General features: G+C 36.9%; 2 protein-coding genes and 2 long non-coding RNA genes across 4 annotated transcripts; 1 reads left to right on the top strand and 3 right to left on the bottom strand.

Moving 5' to 3' along the window:
* Positions 1–256: 256 nt before the first annotated feature.
* On the bottom strand, positions 257–4,335 carry LOC110800352 (uncharacterized). The gene is made up of 4 exons (XM_056841251.1): positions 4,082–4,335; positions 3,743–4,008; positions 434–652; positions 257–359 (listed from the first exon to the last, which is right to left on the bottom strand). Exons 1-4 carry the CDS (start codon positions 4,233–4,235, stop codon positions 267–269), a joined length of 732 nt encoding a protein of 243 aa, XP_056697229.1. The 5' UTR covers positions 4,236–4,335; the 3' UTR covers positions 257–266.
* Positions 4,336–5,739: 1,404 nt separating this feature from the next.
* LOC130470728 (uncharacterized) lies at positions 5,740–7,386 on the top strand. The gene is made up of 2 exons (XR_008931446.1): positions 5,740–6,158; positions 7,120–7,386. It is a non-coding gene; the product is annotated as an uncharacterized lncRNA (long non-coding RNA).
* Positions 7,387–7,898: 512 nt separating this feature from the next.
* Positions 7,899–9,670, bottom strand: LOC130470558 (uncharacterized). Its single transcript, XR_008931203.1, has 3 exons — positions 9,582–9,670; positions 9,386–9,473; positions 7,899–7,928 (listed from the first exon to the last, which is right to left on the bottom strand). It is a non-coding gene; the product is annotated as an uncharacterized lncRNA (long non-coding RNA).
* A 4,831-nt stretch (positions 9,671–14,501) lies between these two features.
* Positions 14,502–14,897, bottom strand: LOC110800095 (uncharacterized). Its single transcript, XM_022005385.2, has one exon. The coding sequence runs from the start codon at positions 14,895–14,897 to the stop codon at positions 14,502–14,504; it is 396 nt and encodes a 131-aa protein (XP_021861077.2).
* Between the last annotated feature and the right edge of the window lie 968 nt (positions 14,898–15,865).

Below are 15,865 nucleotides of genomic sequence, written 5' to 3'. Positions count from 1 at the left end.
GTTTAATCTAATGAAAACGTAGTTTATTTCACCATAAAGCTAACATAGGTGAGAAAAGACATACGTATTTTTGTGTCGTTTCTGCATTTGGGAGGTTAGTGCCTTTCTTGCGAGTTGCGTGGAATACATCTACCAAAGTTGGTTTTTTTCCCCTTATTCGCTCCCTTCCATAAAACAACAAAGCACCAATAGTCAAATATACTTTATCCACATATATCTCAAAAAACACAAAATAATACTTTAATTATCTTTCTCACCAATTCATCTCAAATGACTTGTCTAGTAGGCTTGCTCCCTGTTCGATGCATTAGCTCTTTTGCATAACTGCGCCTATTTTCAGAGTTCCTTGCACTCCTTTCCTGTAATTTATTTAAATATTATCATCATTGCATATATAAGAAAAAAAGCATATCATGTAGTTAAGTGAATTTACCTTAAACTTTTCGTCAGAATAAACCTCCTTTATAAGCCACTTCCAATCCTTATCGTCAAGTCCACTAGGTGGTTCACCTTTGTCTGCAACTTCTAAGGTGATTCCCTTTTTAGTGACATTATTCCTTAACAAGTCTGACCTCCAGTTTGTCCATAACTCTCTCATATGGCCAAGGACATGTTGCTTGTAAATGTCCATGCTTTCATTAGTGAAGACATCCTAATGTAAAAGAATTTTCATCATCATCATCAGTAAAGAAACAAAAGGACAAGAAGAAGAACAAATGAATCTTTGGCTCCATCAGAAATGGACATTCTAAAGTATGAAAAAAAAAATCTTTTTCTTTCCAATTTCTTATTTGGACCTTGGCATACTCCAAAGGGTAGGTTTCACGAAAAATAAGCTCTAATTTATCAGAAATTAAGTTAGTTTAGCAAAAATAAGTTCAGTTCAGTATAAAGTATAAACAATTTGAAATAACAATCTCTGATAACTGTTAAGTCACTGCACTCAGCTCATCACAGGCAGCTTCCACAGAAACTTAGTCAGTTAGCTTATTCCACATCACCAAAGTAATAGGTCGAGTATACAGAAGTCGGTTGTTAGCTTGGTATAATGTGATTTGCGTAGAAGCTAATTAGAAAGAAGATTAATATTTGTCTACATTTGCTAATGCGGCCAACCTATAGTAGATGGGTAGTTTAGAAATAAGATTTCAGTTAGCAGTAACTAGAAAATTTTCTCCTGCTGTATCTCCATATAATTACTCATTTAGTTCATCTTTGAGTGCATCTCTTAACAAACACTGAACTCTATGAATAATGGAAAACTCCAGCTAAAAGATGAAGCAAGAATGAAGTTTCAACAAATGTCCTTCAACAAGTACTGTAACTGAAAAATTATAAAATTTATTCAAATGTTTAGAAACTTTGACAGGCTAACTCTAACTAAATGAATTTTTGGTATCTCTAGGTCTATGAATGGATGAGTAACAGAATAGAGAGGTTCCGAATAACCAGCAGTGACACAACTATCCAACTAGACCTAATTGCAAAAGTTCATTGAGTTTCGAGTGCGGAAGATTAGTTTATGAGGTTACCTGACACACTTAATGAAGGAAATAATGCCCTTGGTCCAAGTATGCATTTATTGTTAAGTCTAATAAATGCGGTTCAGTATTAATTAACAAGTTAATAATTCAGTGAGATCAAGTGAGCTGAATGCCTAGCTAGAGGCCGCTTCAGTTCAAATGGAATTAATAATATTAATCCACAGCTTACTCTTGACTGAACCAGTAGGGTCACACAAATAGTACGTAAATGGATCAAGTATTTAATGGCATTAAATACTCCATCTAAGGATATTCGCAATCGACGGATCTTGGTTTCAGTGGGAGCTGAGATCGTCAAACGCAAACAATGAATACTCCGGAAACGATGATATTGCCGGAAACGGAAATATGGATCGTATCGGAAATATAAATATTATCCAAGTCGTAGATGTTGCCGGAAACGGAAACATGGTATGTATCGGAAAATATTATCGAAAATGGAAATATTGCCGGAATCGGAAATATTGGCGGAAACGGAAATATTGTCAGAATCGGAAATATTATCGAAATCGGAAAATAATTCCGGAAACGGAAATATTAAATATTTGTTCGAAACGAAAATTAATTCCGGAATCGGAAATGTTAAATATTGTTCGTATCGGAAATGAATTCCGGAATCGGGAATTTAATCGGAAGCGCATCGTACGAATTAGCATCGGACGAAACTTGCTAGATGAAGGCCCAGCACGAAGCCAGGCCCGCGCCCAGCAAGCTAAGCGCCCAACACACGCTGCCAAAGCCTCCCCAGGCCCAGCAAGGCATGGCGCGCGCACATCGTGGGCTGCGAGCAATGCTCATGGGCCGGAGGGCTTGCGCGGGTTGTGCGGTGCTCGTGCTCGTGTGCGTTTGTGTGTGATACGAATCCTAAAGCTATTGGAATTCGTTCTATGATTAAATCCTAATCCTAGTAGATAGAATTTATTTAATATAGTTCTAAAGGGATTCTAAATAAACTACTTGGTATTCTAATAGGATTCTAAATCCTTTTCCATGACTCTATAAATATGTGCCTAGGTTCACAAATTTAAAAAGAAGTTTTTCAAGTATTCAAAGCTAGGATTTTTAAGCAGAAAAATCAGTTATAACACTTGCCCTATTTAGCCGAAAATAAGTAGTACCTTAAGGGCGATTCTAGTTGGTCAATCTTAAGGCGGATTCGGACGTGCGCGCTGTGGACTTTCTACGGAGGGACGACACTTGGAGTGCTAAAGACTTGTTCTTGTTCGGTTCGGGCGCAGCTAGGGAGGGCACGCTACAAAGTGTATGCATCCTAGACTAATTATATGATTATGTGCAATTAATATGATTCCTGGCATTAAGGTTTTTCCGCATGATTTATGATGTTCATATGTATCATAACCTAACACTTAAAGACAACCGAATATTTACCTGACCAAGTTGAGAAGCTGGTTTGTGAAATGAAGCAGAAAAGAATCCGGCTTGATTTATACTCCTACAATATTTGGCTATTTGCACGAGGCTCTTACGGTTTTGCTGAAAATGTGGAGCAAGTTTTTGAAGAAATGAAGTTGGAACCAACAATTGTTCCTAATTGGACTAGTTTCAGCACTGTATTTTCTGTTTATATCAAGATAGGGATGCTTGACAAAACAGAAGAGTCCCTTAAAGACCTTGAGATGCGAATCACCGGGCGGGACAAGATGCCATATCATTATCTTATAAGTCTTTATACACAAACCAGCAGATGACCAAAAACCGATACCAAAGTTACACCTCCATGGATGTAAGCTTCTAATATAAGCCATTTTTATTTTTTAATTTCATATAGTTTACAGCTTTGAAACATATATTTCTGTCAGGAAAAAACAAAAAACAAAAAACTGATTCATGTTATTCTTTTTTAATGAATATCAGGAATTGATGGGATTGGAGATTTGTGGGAATGGAGATGAAGAGTGCTTGAAGAGAAGACTGGTTTCAGAAGTTCACTTGGACTACATTTACACATAGCATCAAAACCCTTAATTTAAACCAGAACACCTTATTTCAAATGAAGAAAACAAAGTCTGATCTCAAACCTGAATAGGAATATCTAATATAAGAACCAAGTGATATAAATACTCTCAGTCGCTAACAAAAGATTTGACACCACTCTAGGCCAACAAGTTAAGAACAGTAATTCACATGATTTATAAGCAGGCCCAAACTGAAAGTTACATATCTAATTAAATTCTTACCGTGACGGCACTCCACATGTGTTCCTTTTTTTTATCTCCAATATCATCCCATTTGCGCACTCTCACCGGGCAGATATTTGTATCTCTCACTATGATCCCCAAATGTCGTGCAAATACTTTATGATTTATTCCAACAGCTCTATTGTTGTAGAAAGTAATCTCCAACTTCTCATCGGGTTTAAGCTTGGCAATTTCCTTGCATTTGTTTCTTCCCCTCTTTTTCCGATTCACGTTCTTCTCAGCGAAAGAAGAGCCCCCACCTTCAACTAAAACAAATAATCAATAGAAGTATTAAGTATGTAGGATAATCAAGGAAATTTTATAAAGATAAACCATTACCGTTCACATCTTGAATTGTTTGAGATATCTCTATCTCATCGACATGAACATTTTCAAGTATGTCTTCACAAGCCTCGTTATCATGGTTATCAAAATTCTCGTTTCCATTTTGAATGTGCATATCCTCATCTTCTGATGAGAGCTCATCATCCATATTTTCCTCATGAACTGGCTCAGGTGATAACTCCCAGCCTTCTATGTTATTCCTTGTGGCAGAAAGGTAAGTAAATAATGGATCGAAGAAAGCTCCATCAACGTTAATATCAGAATTGTAATCCCCCGTAAATTTATAAATTTTATTAATATATTTTAACGTATAGTTATTTATATTTTAATAGAATTTACTAATTTAAATAATAAGTATATAATTAACGTATATTTATTTTATTTAAAGTACGTTCTAAATAATTAACGATTTTTGAACTTTATTATATTTATACATTTAATGTATATTTAATTTAATTTAAATATATTCTAAATATTTCAACGGTTTATGAAATTCAAATAATTTTAGAATTTGATGTTGAAAAGAATTTGAATTACGAAAACACGATTGAAATTAGAAAACAATCTTAAGCGGTGTTGAATTCAAATACCAAACGTAATTCTAATCCTAGCCCAAGTTAGCAAAGCCCAAAATAAGTAAACCCACATCCCTTACCCATATTCCAAATTCATGTAAAACTCTCAATCCTCTCCTCTCCTTCACGTGAAAAGAAAAGCAGAAAAACCCTCAAACCCTCTTCAAGAATTCACGTGAACTCTCACACCTTAGTGCTCCCCTTGTCGCCGCCGTCCAGCCACCCACGCCGGACCACCGCCGTCCCTCGCCAGCCGCCGGTAATCTCCTTTCTCCCTTCTCCCTCTCTTGCTTCGTCCTTCTTTCTTCTCCTTAGTTTTATTGCTCTCCTCCTCACTCGTTTCTGTTGGTGGCAACCACGCACAACCACCGAGCACCGCCTTCTACACTCGTCGTTCCCCTCCACGCTGCGCCGCCCACCTGCAACGCCTGTCCAAGCCGGCAACTCCCCCTCCTCCTCCTTGGATTCGGTTTCCACTCTCTCCCCCCTAATCTCAGTGTTTTTGGTTCGACCATCAACCACCAGCAACCACCCGTGCCGACACCTGACCCGACCAGCGCCACCTCTGCTAGCCGCCGCTGTCCCCGCCGTGCCCTAGTCACCGCCGGCCAGCACTCCTCCTCCCCTTTTGGTTGACTCTCTTAAACCCTAAGTTATTTAAATGTTTTAATTAAGTTTATTGATTTTTGTTTATGTTTCTAGAATTAAACTATTAATCTTTATAATTAAATTATAATTTTCAGATTTGGTATTGATATTATAAATTAATTATTTTCAGTTTTGGTTGATTAATACATAAGTTAGGGTTTAAATTAGTTTAGTGATTTAATTCATGATTTGATTTAATAAATTTATGATTTTTAAGATTTAATTACTAATTCTCAGATTATATGTTGTCGAAATTAATTTAATTATTTTCAGATTTGTTAATTACGTTTAAATTAGGGTTTTAATTAAGTTTTATTAATTTAATTCATGTTTCGTGAATATAAATTATAAGTTTTTATGATTAAGTTAGATTTTCAGATTATATACTATGCTTAATTAATAATTTAATTTTCAGATTACATAATTGAATTGAAATAAGAGTTTTTAATTATTAAAGTGTGAATTTTTAAGGTTTTTAATGATTAAATCATAATAGAATGACTATATATTATTAAAGCTATTATTTGTATGATTCTAAGAATGTTAATTATGTTTTGGAGTAGTTTGAAATTAGTTATATTGCTGAAAATTTAAAGTACGATGTTTGCAAAGAGTTTTCAACGAATTTCAATCACTAATTCAATAATTATGATGCTAGGAAATCAAAGGTTTAAGTTTTGATATTGGGGAATGTTCTAAATATGTTTGGGATGCATTTAGAATGCTTTGTTATGGTTGCCAATGATTAGGAATTGATTTGGGTACGTTTCTTGATTATTTTAGGCGGAGAATTCTTTGTGGGTGACTTTTGAATTCGTTAAAGTGGCCTATCAGTTTGTTTACACAAGGTACGTACATACCGTGTGCTTGGATGTGTGTTGTATTGAGAATATGATGAATATATTTATGAACTTGTTTATGTTGGAATTTCATGTTCAATGTCGTTGAATTAATGCGTTGAGCATAGAACTTTATTTATAAGAATTGAATCATGTTAGCATGGAATATTGATGCAAGCATGTTGGTTTTGTGGAACTTTATATTATTTAATATTGGTTTAGATCTTTATTGATCGTTGTTCCTCTTTAGATTTTCACTACTTTATAAGGGCCGAGGACCTTGTTTGGTAGTTGAACCTTATACCTAATAAAGGTTTTTAAATATGGATAAATGAAGGATTAAAATGGTTGGAATTGGCTCTTGGTTGAACGTTGTGATCACTTGTTTAATTCAAAGATAAAAGAAGTTGTGTTTACTTCTTGAATATAATATTTATGTTTGATGAGTCATAACCAAGTATTAAAAGTTAAGTCATGTAAAGTGAAAATGAGTAGCAATAGCTTTAGACTGTGCACGTCTAAAGTGACGGACAATCAGGAGTTGGGGTCATGGGTAGCCTATGACTTTTTCTGGGGCCGGATTGATCACCGGTCCTATTTTTATTTAAAAGTCCCTCGATATCGCAGGTCATTGGGGTTTACGGAGTCGCGCCCGTACCTCGTCTTCCTTAGTGAAGAAGAAGAAGTTTCTAGTAGCAACTCGGTCCATTGACTATTTCAATTAAAATAATGTTAATGATACAAAGGTCTAGTTCAGTCAAGTATAGTCTTCAAGTCAATATATCTTGATTATCCTTGCTTACGTTTTATTTAGTACCATGTTAGGATTGTTCGTTTAATAGAATCATGTTAGGATTATTATTGATTTAGTATGTAGTACTCAGCTTTGCTGATTACGTGCTTTTGCTTGTGCATGTTGATCATGGCTATGCCTTATTGATCCTGTGATGACCCAATCTTTGGTGAGCAGTCTCTAAGGATCAATAAGCATTGTCCATCTGCAGGTTTGAAGATGTTGCATCATTGGGATCGGGAATAGAGAGCTTGTATTTAGTTTTGATTTGCTAAGTTAACTTGGGTTTGTTAATTGGGACTTTAAACTTGTCGTACTATTTATATTTCCTTATTTTCGTTGGTTGATTTTTGGGGACTAAATCTGTAATCGATTATTTATAAACCTAAAGTTAGTTTTATGTTTTCCGCTGCAAAATTCTGAATAAGCCGTTACGTTTTCACACGGGCGATAATGCCTTGATAATTCTCTACGTTTTATATTAAAAGATTATTTTAGAAAAGAGAGAATTGTCGGGGTGTTACAAGAATCATCCCCAGTAAGAAGCCCTTTGGAATTATTCTTTTGACCTTGAATGGGCTTTAATACCTCACTGCCTACTCCAGTGGATGTTTTAGCCCCAACTCCAATTCCGATTAAAGAAGCGGTTGTAGCTTGTTTTTTGAAAGTATACATATCCGCTAACCTTTGTCCACGTCCCCTAGCCAACAATTGCGGTGGGACATAGTTCCTTTTAGATCCCAGCAAAGAGGTTTTATGTGATGGATGAACCGTTTTCTCATGTAGACGGACTACTTCCTCCTTTGAACGAACCATTTTCCCTACAATAAATGAATAAATATTTGAAGTATTCATAAACAATAGTATTATCTCAATAGCATGATAAATAAACCTAGTAATGTATAAAGGAAATGACAAATCGAGTATCTTATCGCTAACATTCTGCATTATGTGCACGAACAGGAAGAATATCAGAAAGTGCAAGTCTGCACGAACAACATTCAAAACACACATTAAGAAAAAGGAACACAGGGGAGAATGATCAAAAGGCATATTAATAATTTGATGTCAGACTATGTGAGCATGCATTACAGTTGTGTGAGCATGAATTTTGTCCCTTCTTCACTATACTTTGCTGAAAACAACTATGTAACCAAACTAGAAAACCTCACTTATGATATTATACAAACCCCTGACATTTGAAATATCAGATGAGGTGCAAATGGAGCAAGGTACCAAGGCAAATCAGAAGCAGTAAGTACCACCAAGCAAAAAACATGACTATTTAGAAATGAGCAGCAAAATAACAATAAATATAACAATAAGAGTCATAATAACAATAACCAGTTGAACAAAGTCGTGACCAAGCTTAAATGTGAAAAAATTCAGAAACTATAAAATCAAAAAAATAAGAATTAAAAATAACTCAAAAGTTTAAAACAAATCCTAAAAGAAAATCTTTAAAGAAAAAATAAGTAATTGCACTATTCTGTTCTTAGCCTCTTCATGGGTCCTTGCTCTCCACTTATTATATCATCTGTCACAATAATTAGATCCACGACATCCCTGCTTCTACAAACTTCAGCACTAGCGCTTGTCAAAGAGGATGCTACGTATGTAGGTTTGAATAATTCACCGTGCTGATACGCATCACCTTCCTCATTATCATCATAGTTGTGCGGTTGAGTCTTTGAAACGAGCTTCCAACCCTTATTTAGGTTGTCAACGGCATAGAAAACTTGCCTAGCTTGACTAGCCAAAATAAATGGTTCATTAGTTTTTAATTGCTTATTGAAATTAGCACTAACAACTCCATATTCATCAACTTTTACTCCCTTTACCTTATCATAAACATCCCACCATTTGCAACGGAATAACACAACTCGGTTTCGCCCAAGATACTGGATCTCTATTATATCTGTTACTACTCCATAATAATCAATGTTCTCATCTCCATCCCCTGTGTTTCCTATAACAACCACCCCACTGTTTTGTGTACTCAAAGACATTTCACGACTTTCTATGTGAAACCTATATCCATTAACAATATAACCAGTAAAAGAAGTAACATATCGTGTTGGCCCACGTGATAATGCAAGCAAATTTTACATTTCCATGCTTTTATTATTCTCATATAACCGCGCAACCTACCAAAAAGAAATATTTAAGAATGAATTTATTAATTTGTAAAGACAGTTCAGTTTTGTTCGTTCAGAACTGATCAGTTCTATTCTAACCAGATCAGAACTAATCAGAACTGTTTTGTTCTGAACAGTTCTGATCAGATCAGAACAGTTCAGTTCTTGATTAGTTCAGTTCAGTTCGTTCAGAACTTATCAGTTCTGTTCTGTTCAGATCAGAACTAATCAGAACTATTTTGTTCTGTTCTGAACAATTCTGATCAGTTCAGAACAGTTCAGTTCTTGAACAGTTCAGTACTTACTTCCATCTTGAACCAACTTTTAAAGTTTTTGCACCATTCCTCTTCAGAGATTCCAGGATTCGTCAATGCTTGTATTTCAGAATACTCTCTGTGAATATATTAATAAAAATTCATTTGAAGTGACAAACTTTATAAAAAAAAGGAAAGGAAGTTATTAAGAAAAGTGAAATGAACTTAATAAAACTCGTTCTCTTACCTAAGAAAAGGCTGAACCTCATCACAATTCTTCAAAATATAAATGTGAGCGTCATCCAATTCCACCTTCTCAAGATCTCTAACACTTGCAGCCCCTAGGCTTCGACCAGAATGACTAAAAATAGGCAGGGTATCATCATGACCTTGGCTATTTTCATAATTTCGATCAAGTCGAGTAAATCGGGTCTCTATACTCTGCATATACCTAGATCAACGATTCATGCACTCTTCTGCTACATAGCCCTCTACAATCGAAGCCTCCGGATGAGCCCTATTCCTTATGTAAGACTTCAGCTTATACATGTATTGTTCTATTAGATACATCCATCTGAACTGAACTGGCCCTCCCATTATAGCTTCGTTAGCTAAGTGGATAGGTAAATGCATCATCACATCAAAGAAGGAAGGAGGAAAAACCTTCTCCAATTTGCAGAGAGTTATAGGAATTTGGGACTCTAGTTGCTTCAAATCATCCACATTAAGTACTTTCCCACATAATAAAGTAAAGAACAATGACAACTCAATTAATGCTTCACGTACAAGTGGAGTGAGAAGACCACGTATTGCTAAAGGAAGAAGATGCTCAAGTATTACATGACAATCGTGGCTCTTCAAACCCGAAATCTTATCTTCCTTCGAGTTTACACAATAAGATATATTTGATGAAAAACCATCAGGGACTTTTAGCTCTTTCAAAAAGTTACATAATGATTGTTTTTCGGAGGAGGAAAAAGTATATGGAGCTGGAGGCATCTTTCATTTGTCCCCTACTTTGATAGGGTGCAATGTAGGCCGCAACCCCAAATCTTTCAAGTCATGACGTGATTTAAAAGTGTCTTTTGTCTTCCCTTGAATATTAATTATTGTCCCAAGAACACTATCACATATGTTCTTCTCAGTGTGCATCACGTCTAAATTGTGTCGTAAGAGATTTGTCTTCCAGTATGGAAGTTCAAAGAAAATACTTTTCTTATTCCAATTGTCCCCCCTAACTTCATGAGATATTTTTGTCTTCACACTTGGATCCTTAGACAATATAATGTTCTCGAGATCCTTAAGTTCATTAAGAATATCATCTATTGAAGAAGGTTGTGGAGGTCCTTCACGCTCGACTATTCCATCAAATGATTTCTTATCCTTTCTCCATCTATGATTCATTGGAAAGTAGCAGCTATGACGCATATAGCATTCCTTACCTCCGTGAGGTAGCCTCATTGACCGAGTATCCCTAAGACAACAAGGGCATGCTAGATACCCCTTAGTGCTCCAACCAGATAACATCGCATAGGCTGGAAAATCATTAATGGTCCACATTAAAGCTGCACGTAGCTGAAAAATGACGTTGTGTTGCTGCATCAAAGGTCTCCACACCAACTTCCCACAGATCTTCCAATTCCTCAATTAGAGGCTGCAAATATACGTCAATTGCATCACCAGGACCTTTAGGACCAGGAATAAGCATTGACAAAATCATATTAGACTGCTTCATACAAAGTTTGGGAGGCACATTATACGGAATAAGGATAACAGGCCATATACTATATGATGTTTTTGAATTTTCAAAGGGTTGAAAACCATCACTAGCAAGCCCGAGCCTGACATTTCGAGGGTCTGATGCAAAATTAGGATGCTCTGTGTCAAATGGCTCCCAAGCCGTTCCGTCAACTGGATGTCTCATTGTACCATCTTTCTTCTTTTTCCCATGATGCCATGTCATAAAAGAAGCAGTCTTGGAGCACATAAATAGTCTTTGCAACCTCGGTTTTAATGGAAAGTATCGTAGTGTCTTCTGAGGTATTCTCTTACCATTCGATTTACACTTCTCTTCCTCATTGTGTTTGTTACTCTTCCATCTTGATGCACCACATATGTCACAGGCATTCAACTTTTCATTATCCTTCCAATAAAGCATGCAATCATTGACACATGCATCAATTTTTTGATATGACAAACCAAGGTCTTTCATTACCTTCTTAGACTTATTATAAGACTTTGGCAAATTTGATCCCTTAGGAAGAAGATCCTCCCTTAAGAAATCTAAGAGCATGGTAAATATGAAGAAGTTTTAAGAGGTATCTACGGGAAATTAATACAAAAATAAACCCCCTACATAAAGATATATTTCATCTCATAAAGAAAAATGTAGAATTAATAAATCTTGAACATATTCATTTAATCATTAAAATGCAATTTCGTCATACTACGTATTACATATTCTATATGTTTAATAAGTAATTTGACCAAAATATTTAATAAATAAAATTTCCATTTGATATACCTATTTGACTAAAATATTACCAAATTAATCATTTTAAGCAAATTATAATTATCATATTCATTTCAGGAGCATTCTATATTTTGCCTTTTGACGATTTCAGCTCCCACTGGAACCGAGATCCGTCGTTTCCGAATGTTCATAAATGGAGTATTTAATGAATAATATATTCACTTAAATACTTGATCCGTTCACGTACTATTTGTGTGACCCTACGGGTTCAGTCAAGAGTAAGTTGTGGATTAATATTATTAATTCCACTTGAACTGAAGCGGCCTCTAGCTAGGCATTCAGCTCACTTGATCTCACTGAATTTATTAACTTGGTTAATTAATACTGAACCGCATTTATTAGACTTAGCATTGAATGCATACTTGGACCAAGGGCATTATTTCCTTCATCAGGAGCACTATATTTTTTCCGTATTGTATGCATCACATAATCTCGTCATTTTGAAGATGAAAACTTTTCACGCTTCCCTCTTCCCAACACCGTATCCTCCTCCCTCATCTCCGTACTTCCCGTTACATCACCCATTCTCACACTCTCATGTATACTCTCTAATGTTTGCTTGCTACGCACACCAAGCTGTTGTACCTGCTCACTCTCACTCGTAGCAGCAGACGAAGACAGACCAGCAGCGCCAAGCATAGTAGAAGCAAGGCCTTGCTGTGCCTCACCTTGCAGCGCCTCGCCTGCATCACACAACGCCCCATGCGCCTCTCCTTGTGCCTCGTCAGTCGCCTCCAAGACCTCACCCTCACCCTACATCCTGCATTGTGGGGCAGCACTGGTGCACTCTTCCCTGCACCACAGACCCTAGGTGCCAACGCTCATATCCAACATCATCGTCCCACACACCGTCAGTCACACCATTCTCACTTTGGACACCTATCGATTCGTTTGAGGCAACCTTATACGGAAACACATATTCATGAAATTTTACGTGACGCAAGACAAAATACTCTCGTGTCTCTAAATCATACAATTGCCACCCTTTCCGTCCAAACGGATACCCAAGAAACACACACTTTCTACTTCTCGACTCAAACTTGTCCCCTTTACTCCGGAGATTATAAGCATAACACAAACAACCGAAAACACGAATGGGCACATACGAAGGAACTTAACTAAATAACATTTCGTAAGGAGTTTTATTATTGAGAAGCGGAGTGGGTGTCCGGTTAATCAAGTAACAAGCGGCCATAACACATTCCCCCCAAAATTTCTTTGGCAAATTTCCTTGAAAGCGCAATTCCCTCGCTACATTTAGTATATGTTTGTGTTTTCGCTTAACTCTCACATTTTGTTGTGGGGTTCCAACACACGATGACTCAAACCACATGCCGTGTTTAGAAAAATATCCGTGTAAATAATTAAATTCAGTCCCATTATCACTCCGAACAATCTTGATGACTTGATTAAATTAACATTTGATCATAGCAACAAAATTAAGAAATATCAACTCAACATCTGTTTTATTGATAATTAAATAAATCCAAACACCCCTAGAGAAATCATCAACAATTGTCAAAAAATACTTCGCTCCACAAGACAAAGGTTTCTTGTAGGGACCCCACAAATCAACATGAATTAACTCAAACATTCTGCTAGCATGATTGTCACTAATTGGGAAACTATGTCTACATTGCTTTGCACGCGGACATACATCGCAAACTTTATTATTTTTCCTACTAGTATTACTCACAGGAGGGAGTAACTTCAATACTTTCTCCGACGGATGTCCCATTCGGTAATGCCACAAATCCACAACACATTCTACTGCTAGCACCCGTACTCTCGGAACGCCCCGGAAAAAATATAGTCCTTGATGTCGATCACCCACGCCAATCACCATCCTCGTCGTGCGGTCCTGAATAACACATATTTTGTTAGTAAACTGAGCAGAACAATTTAATTTGTCACTTAATTGAGTTACGGAAATTAAATTGCAGTTAAATGTAGGCACAAATAAAACATTTTCAAGTACTAATCCACCCGCCAATGTGACGATGCCATATTGATTTGAATTTGCCGATTGACCATACGGTAACACAACCGAACAATCTCCTGATGTTTTGATATTTGTCAAAATCGAAATATCACCCATCACATGATTTGAAGCTCCAGTGTCAATCATCCATATTAAAGCTATATTAATTACCTTGCAACTTAATTGTAGTTTTAGATAAGATGTCAACAATCTGTTGAACTTGAGAGCTTGTAACTCCCACGAGCCCTGTTGTAGCTACTCCCTCACTGTCACATGCCTCGACAGGGCTGCTGCTCACTGCATGAGCACGAGCCAGTGCAGTAGACGGACCAGCAATTTCGGACCTCCCCTGCCTCCACGGACAGACGCACAACCACCTCGTCCAGGCCCTCGTCCACCACGTTTCTTCTTATCCCACCACTCGGGAAAACCTATCAATTGATAGCAGCTTGCCACATCATGCCCCTCTCTATTGCAGTGAGTGCAAAACTTATCACTCGTGTCTTCGAACCTCTGCTTAGGCTTCGATTCAACTTTGAAAGCCATGACTGCCTACTTCTCCGATCCTTTCCTGCCTTCACACGCATACTCTCCGTATTACAGATCGTATGATAAGCTTCATCTACAGATGGCAGAGGTGTTTGTGCCAACAATTAAGCACGTATAGCCTCGTAATGATTATCAAGGCCAATCAAAAAATAATGTAAGTAATACTCGGTGCGAATCTCATCAACTTGTTTAGCAATATTGCACTTACAACCTCCGCACGAACACTTCGGAACCCGAGAATACTGTACTACCTCTTTCCAGACCTTCGACAACCTGCCAAAGTACTCTGTGATTGTTTCTGTTGGCGTCTGTCTGCACTCACTCAATGAAATTTTCAGTTGACAGACCCTTGTACCACCGACCACACAAAAACGAGTTTTCAAGTGTGCCCACAACTCTAGCGCAATATCAAAATCATCTAAGGTGGACCTCAAATTCTCATCCACTGTATTCGTGATCCAAGAAACGACCATCGAATTGACAGCAAGACAATACTTCATATTCTTAGCATCTAACGTAGGTTCCACGATCGTCCCTTCGATGAACGCGTACTTCCACTTGGAGACTAGCGAACGACGCACAGCTAGTTCGAAGCCCCTCGTAATACGGCCGGCGTAATCACAATACCCGGACCATCACCCGACCCGAGATAGTAATCTAGGCCAGCCGTGGTGTGAACTAGGGATACCTCATCATCCTTGCCCATAACTTAAGCACACAAAAAAAAATTGCAGCTTTTGTTACAAAACACTAACGTTTGTTTCACACAAAAAATAATTAACCTCTCGTTTGCTAGCAATCAATAACTGATCGTAACAAATTTTCTAAATCTCACTCGCAATCAATTGGATTGCGTTCTCAATTCTCGATGCGGAAAAAACATTAGGGTTTTTACCTAAGCTCTTGATACCATGACAAATAATGTGTAATTTCCAATCTGTCGTTCTTCTCATTACTTTACTCCGTATTTATATTACATTAGGAAGGCTAATTAGGTAACTCCGTATCTCTAGAATATTACAATATTAACATAATAATACTATCGTATCCTCCGTATACTCCTATACTATCGTAACACGATTTCAGTCAACTTATCTACCTTAAATTTTATTCAAGCTCTTTATCAAACGCTTCTAATCTTTTAAGATTACTTAAACTTTTAGCATCTAATCATTTAAGGTGAATGAAAGTGGTTGTCAAACATAGCCTTAATTTTGTGGCCCATTTTCATATTTCTTGTAGTAGAATTCGATCCTTTTAATATTTGAATGATGAACCTCTTGTACGATTTTGAATAGTTGCCTTGCTTGTAGAAGATTTTATTGGACCATTAGACCAAATTGGTAAAAAAGAAAAAAAAAGAAAAAAAAAGGTGAACATTGTGGGACAAATTGGTAAAAAGTAGATCACACATGCAATGAATTTGAAAACATCATGCGCTGCCATGTCTTATAACTCGAGGCCCTCA

The sequence above is a fragment of the Spinacia oleracea genome, chromosome 3, assembly GCF_020520425.1.
Source record: "Spinacia oleracea cultivar Varoflay chromosome 3, BTI_SOV_V1, whole genome shotgun sequence".
NCBI classification, from domain to species: Eukaryota; Viridiplantae; Streptophyta; class Magnoliopsida; order Caryophyllales; family Amaranthaceae; genus Spinacia; species Spinacia oleracea.
The sequence above is the reverse complement of the archived record's forward strand: the minus strand, read 5'-3'. Positions and strand labels throughout refer to the sequence as shown.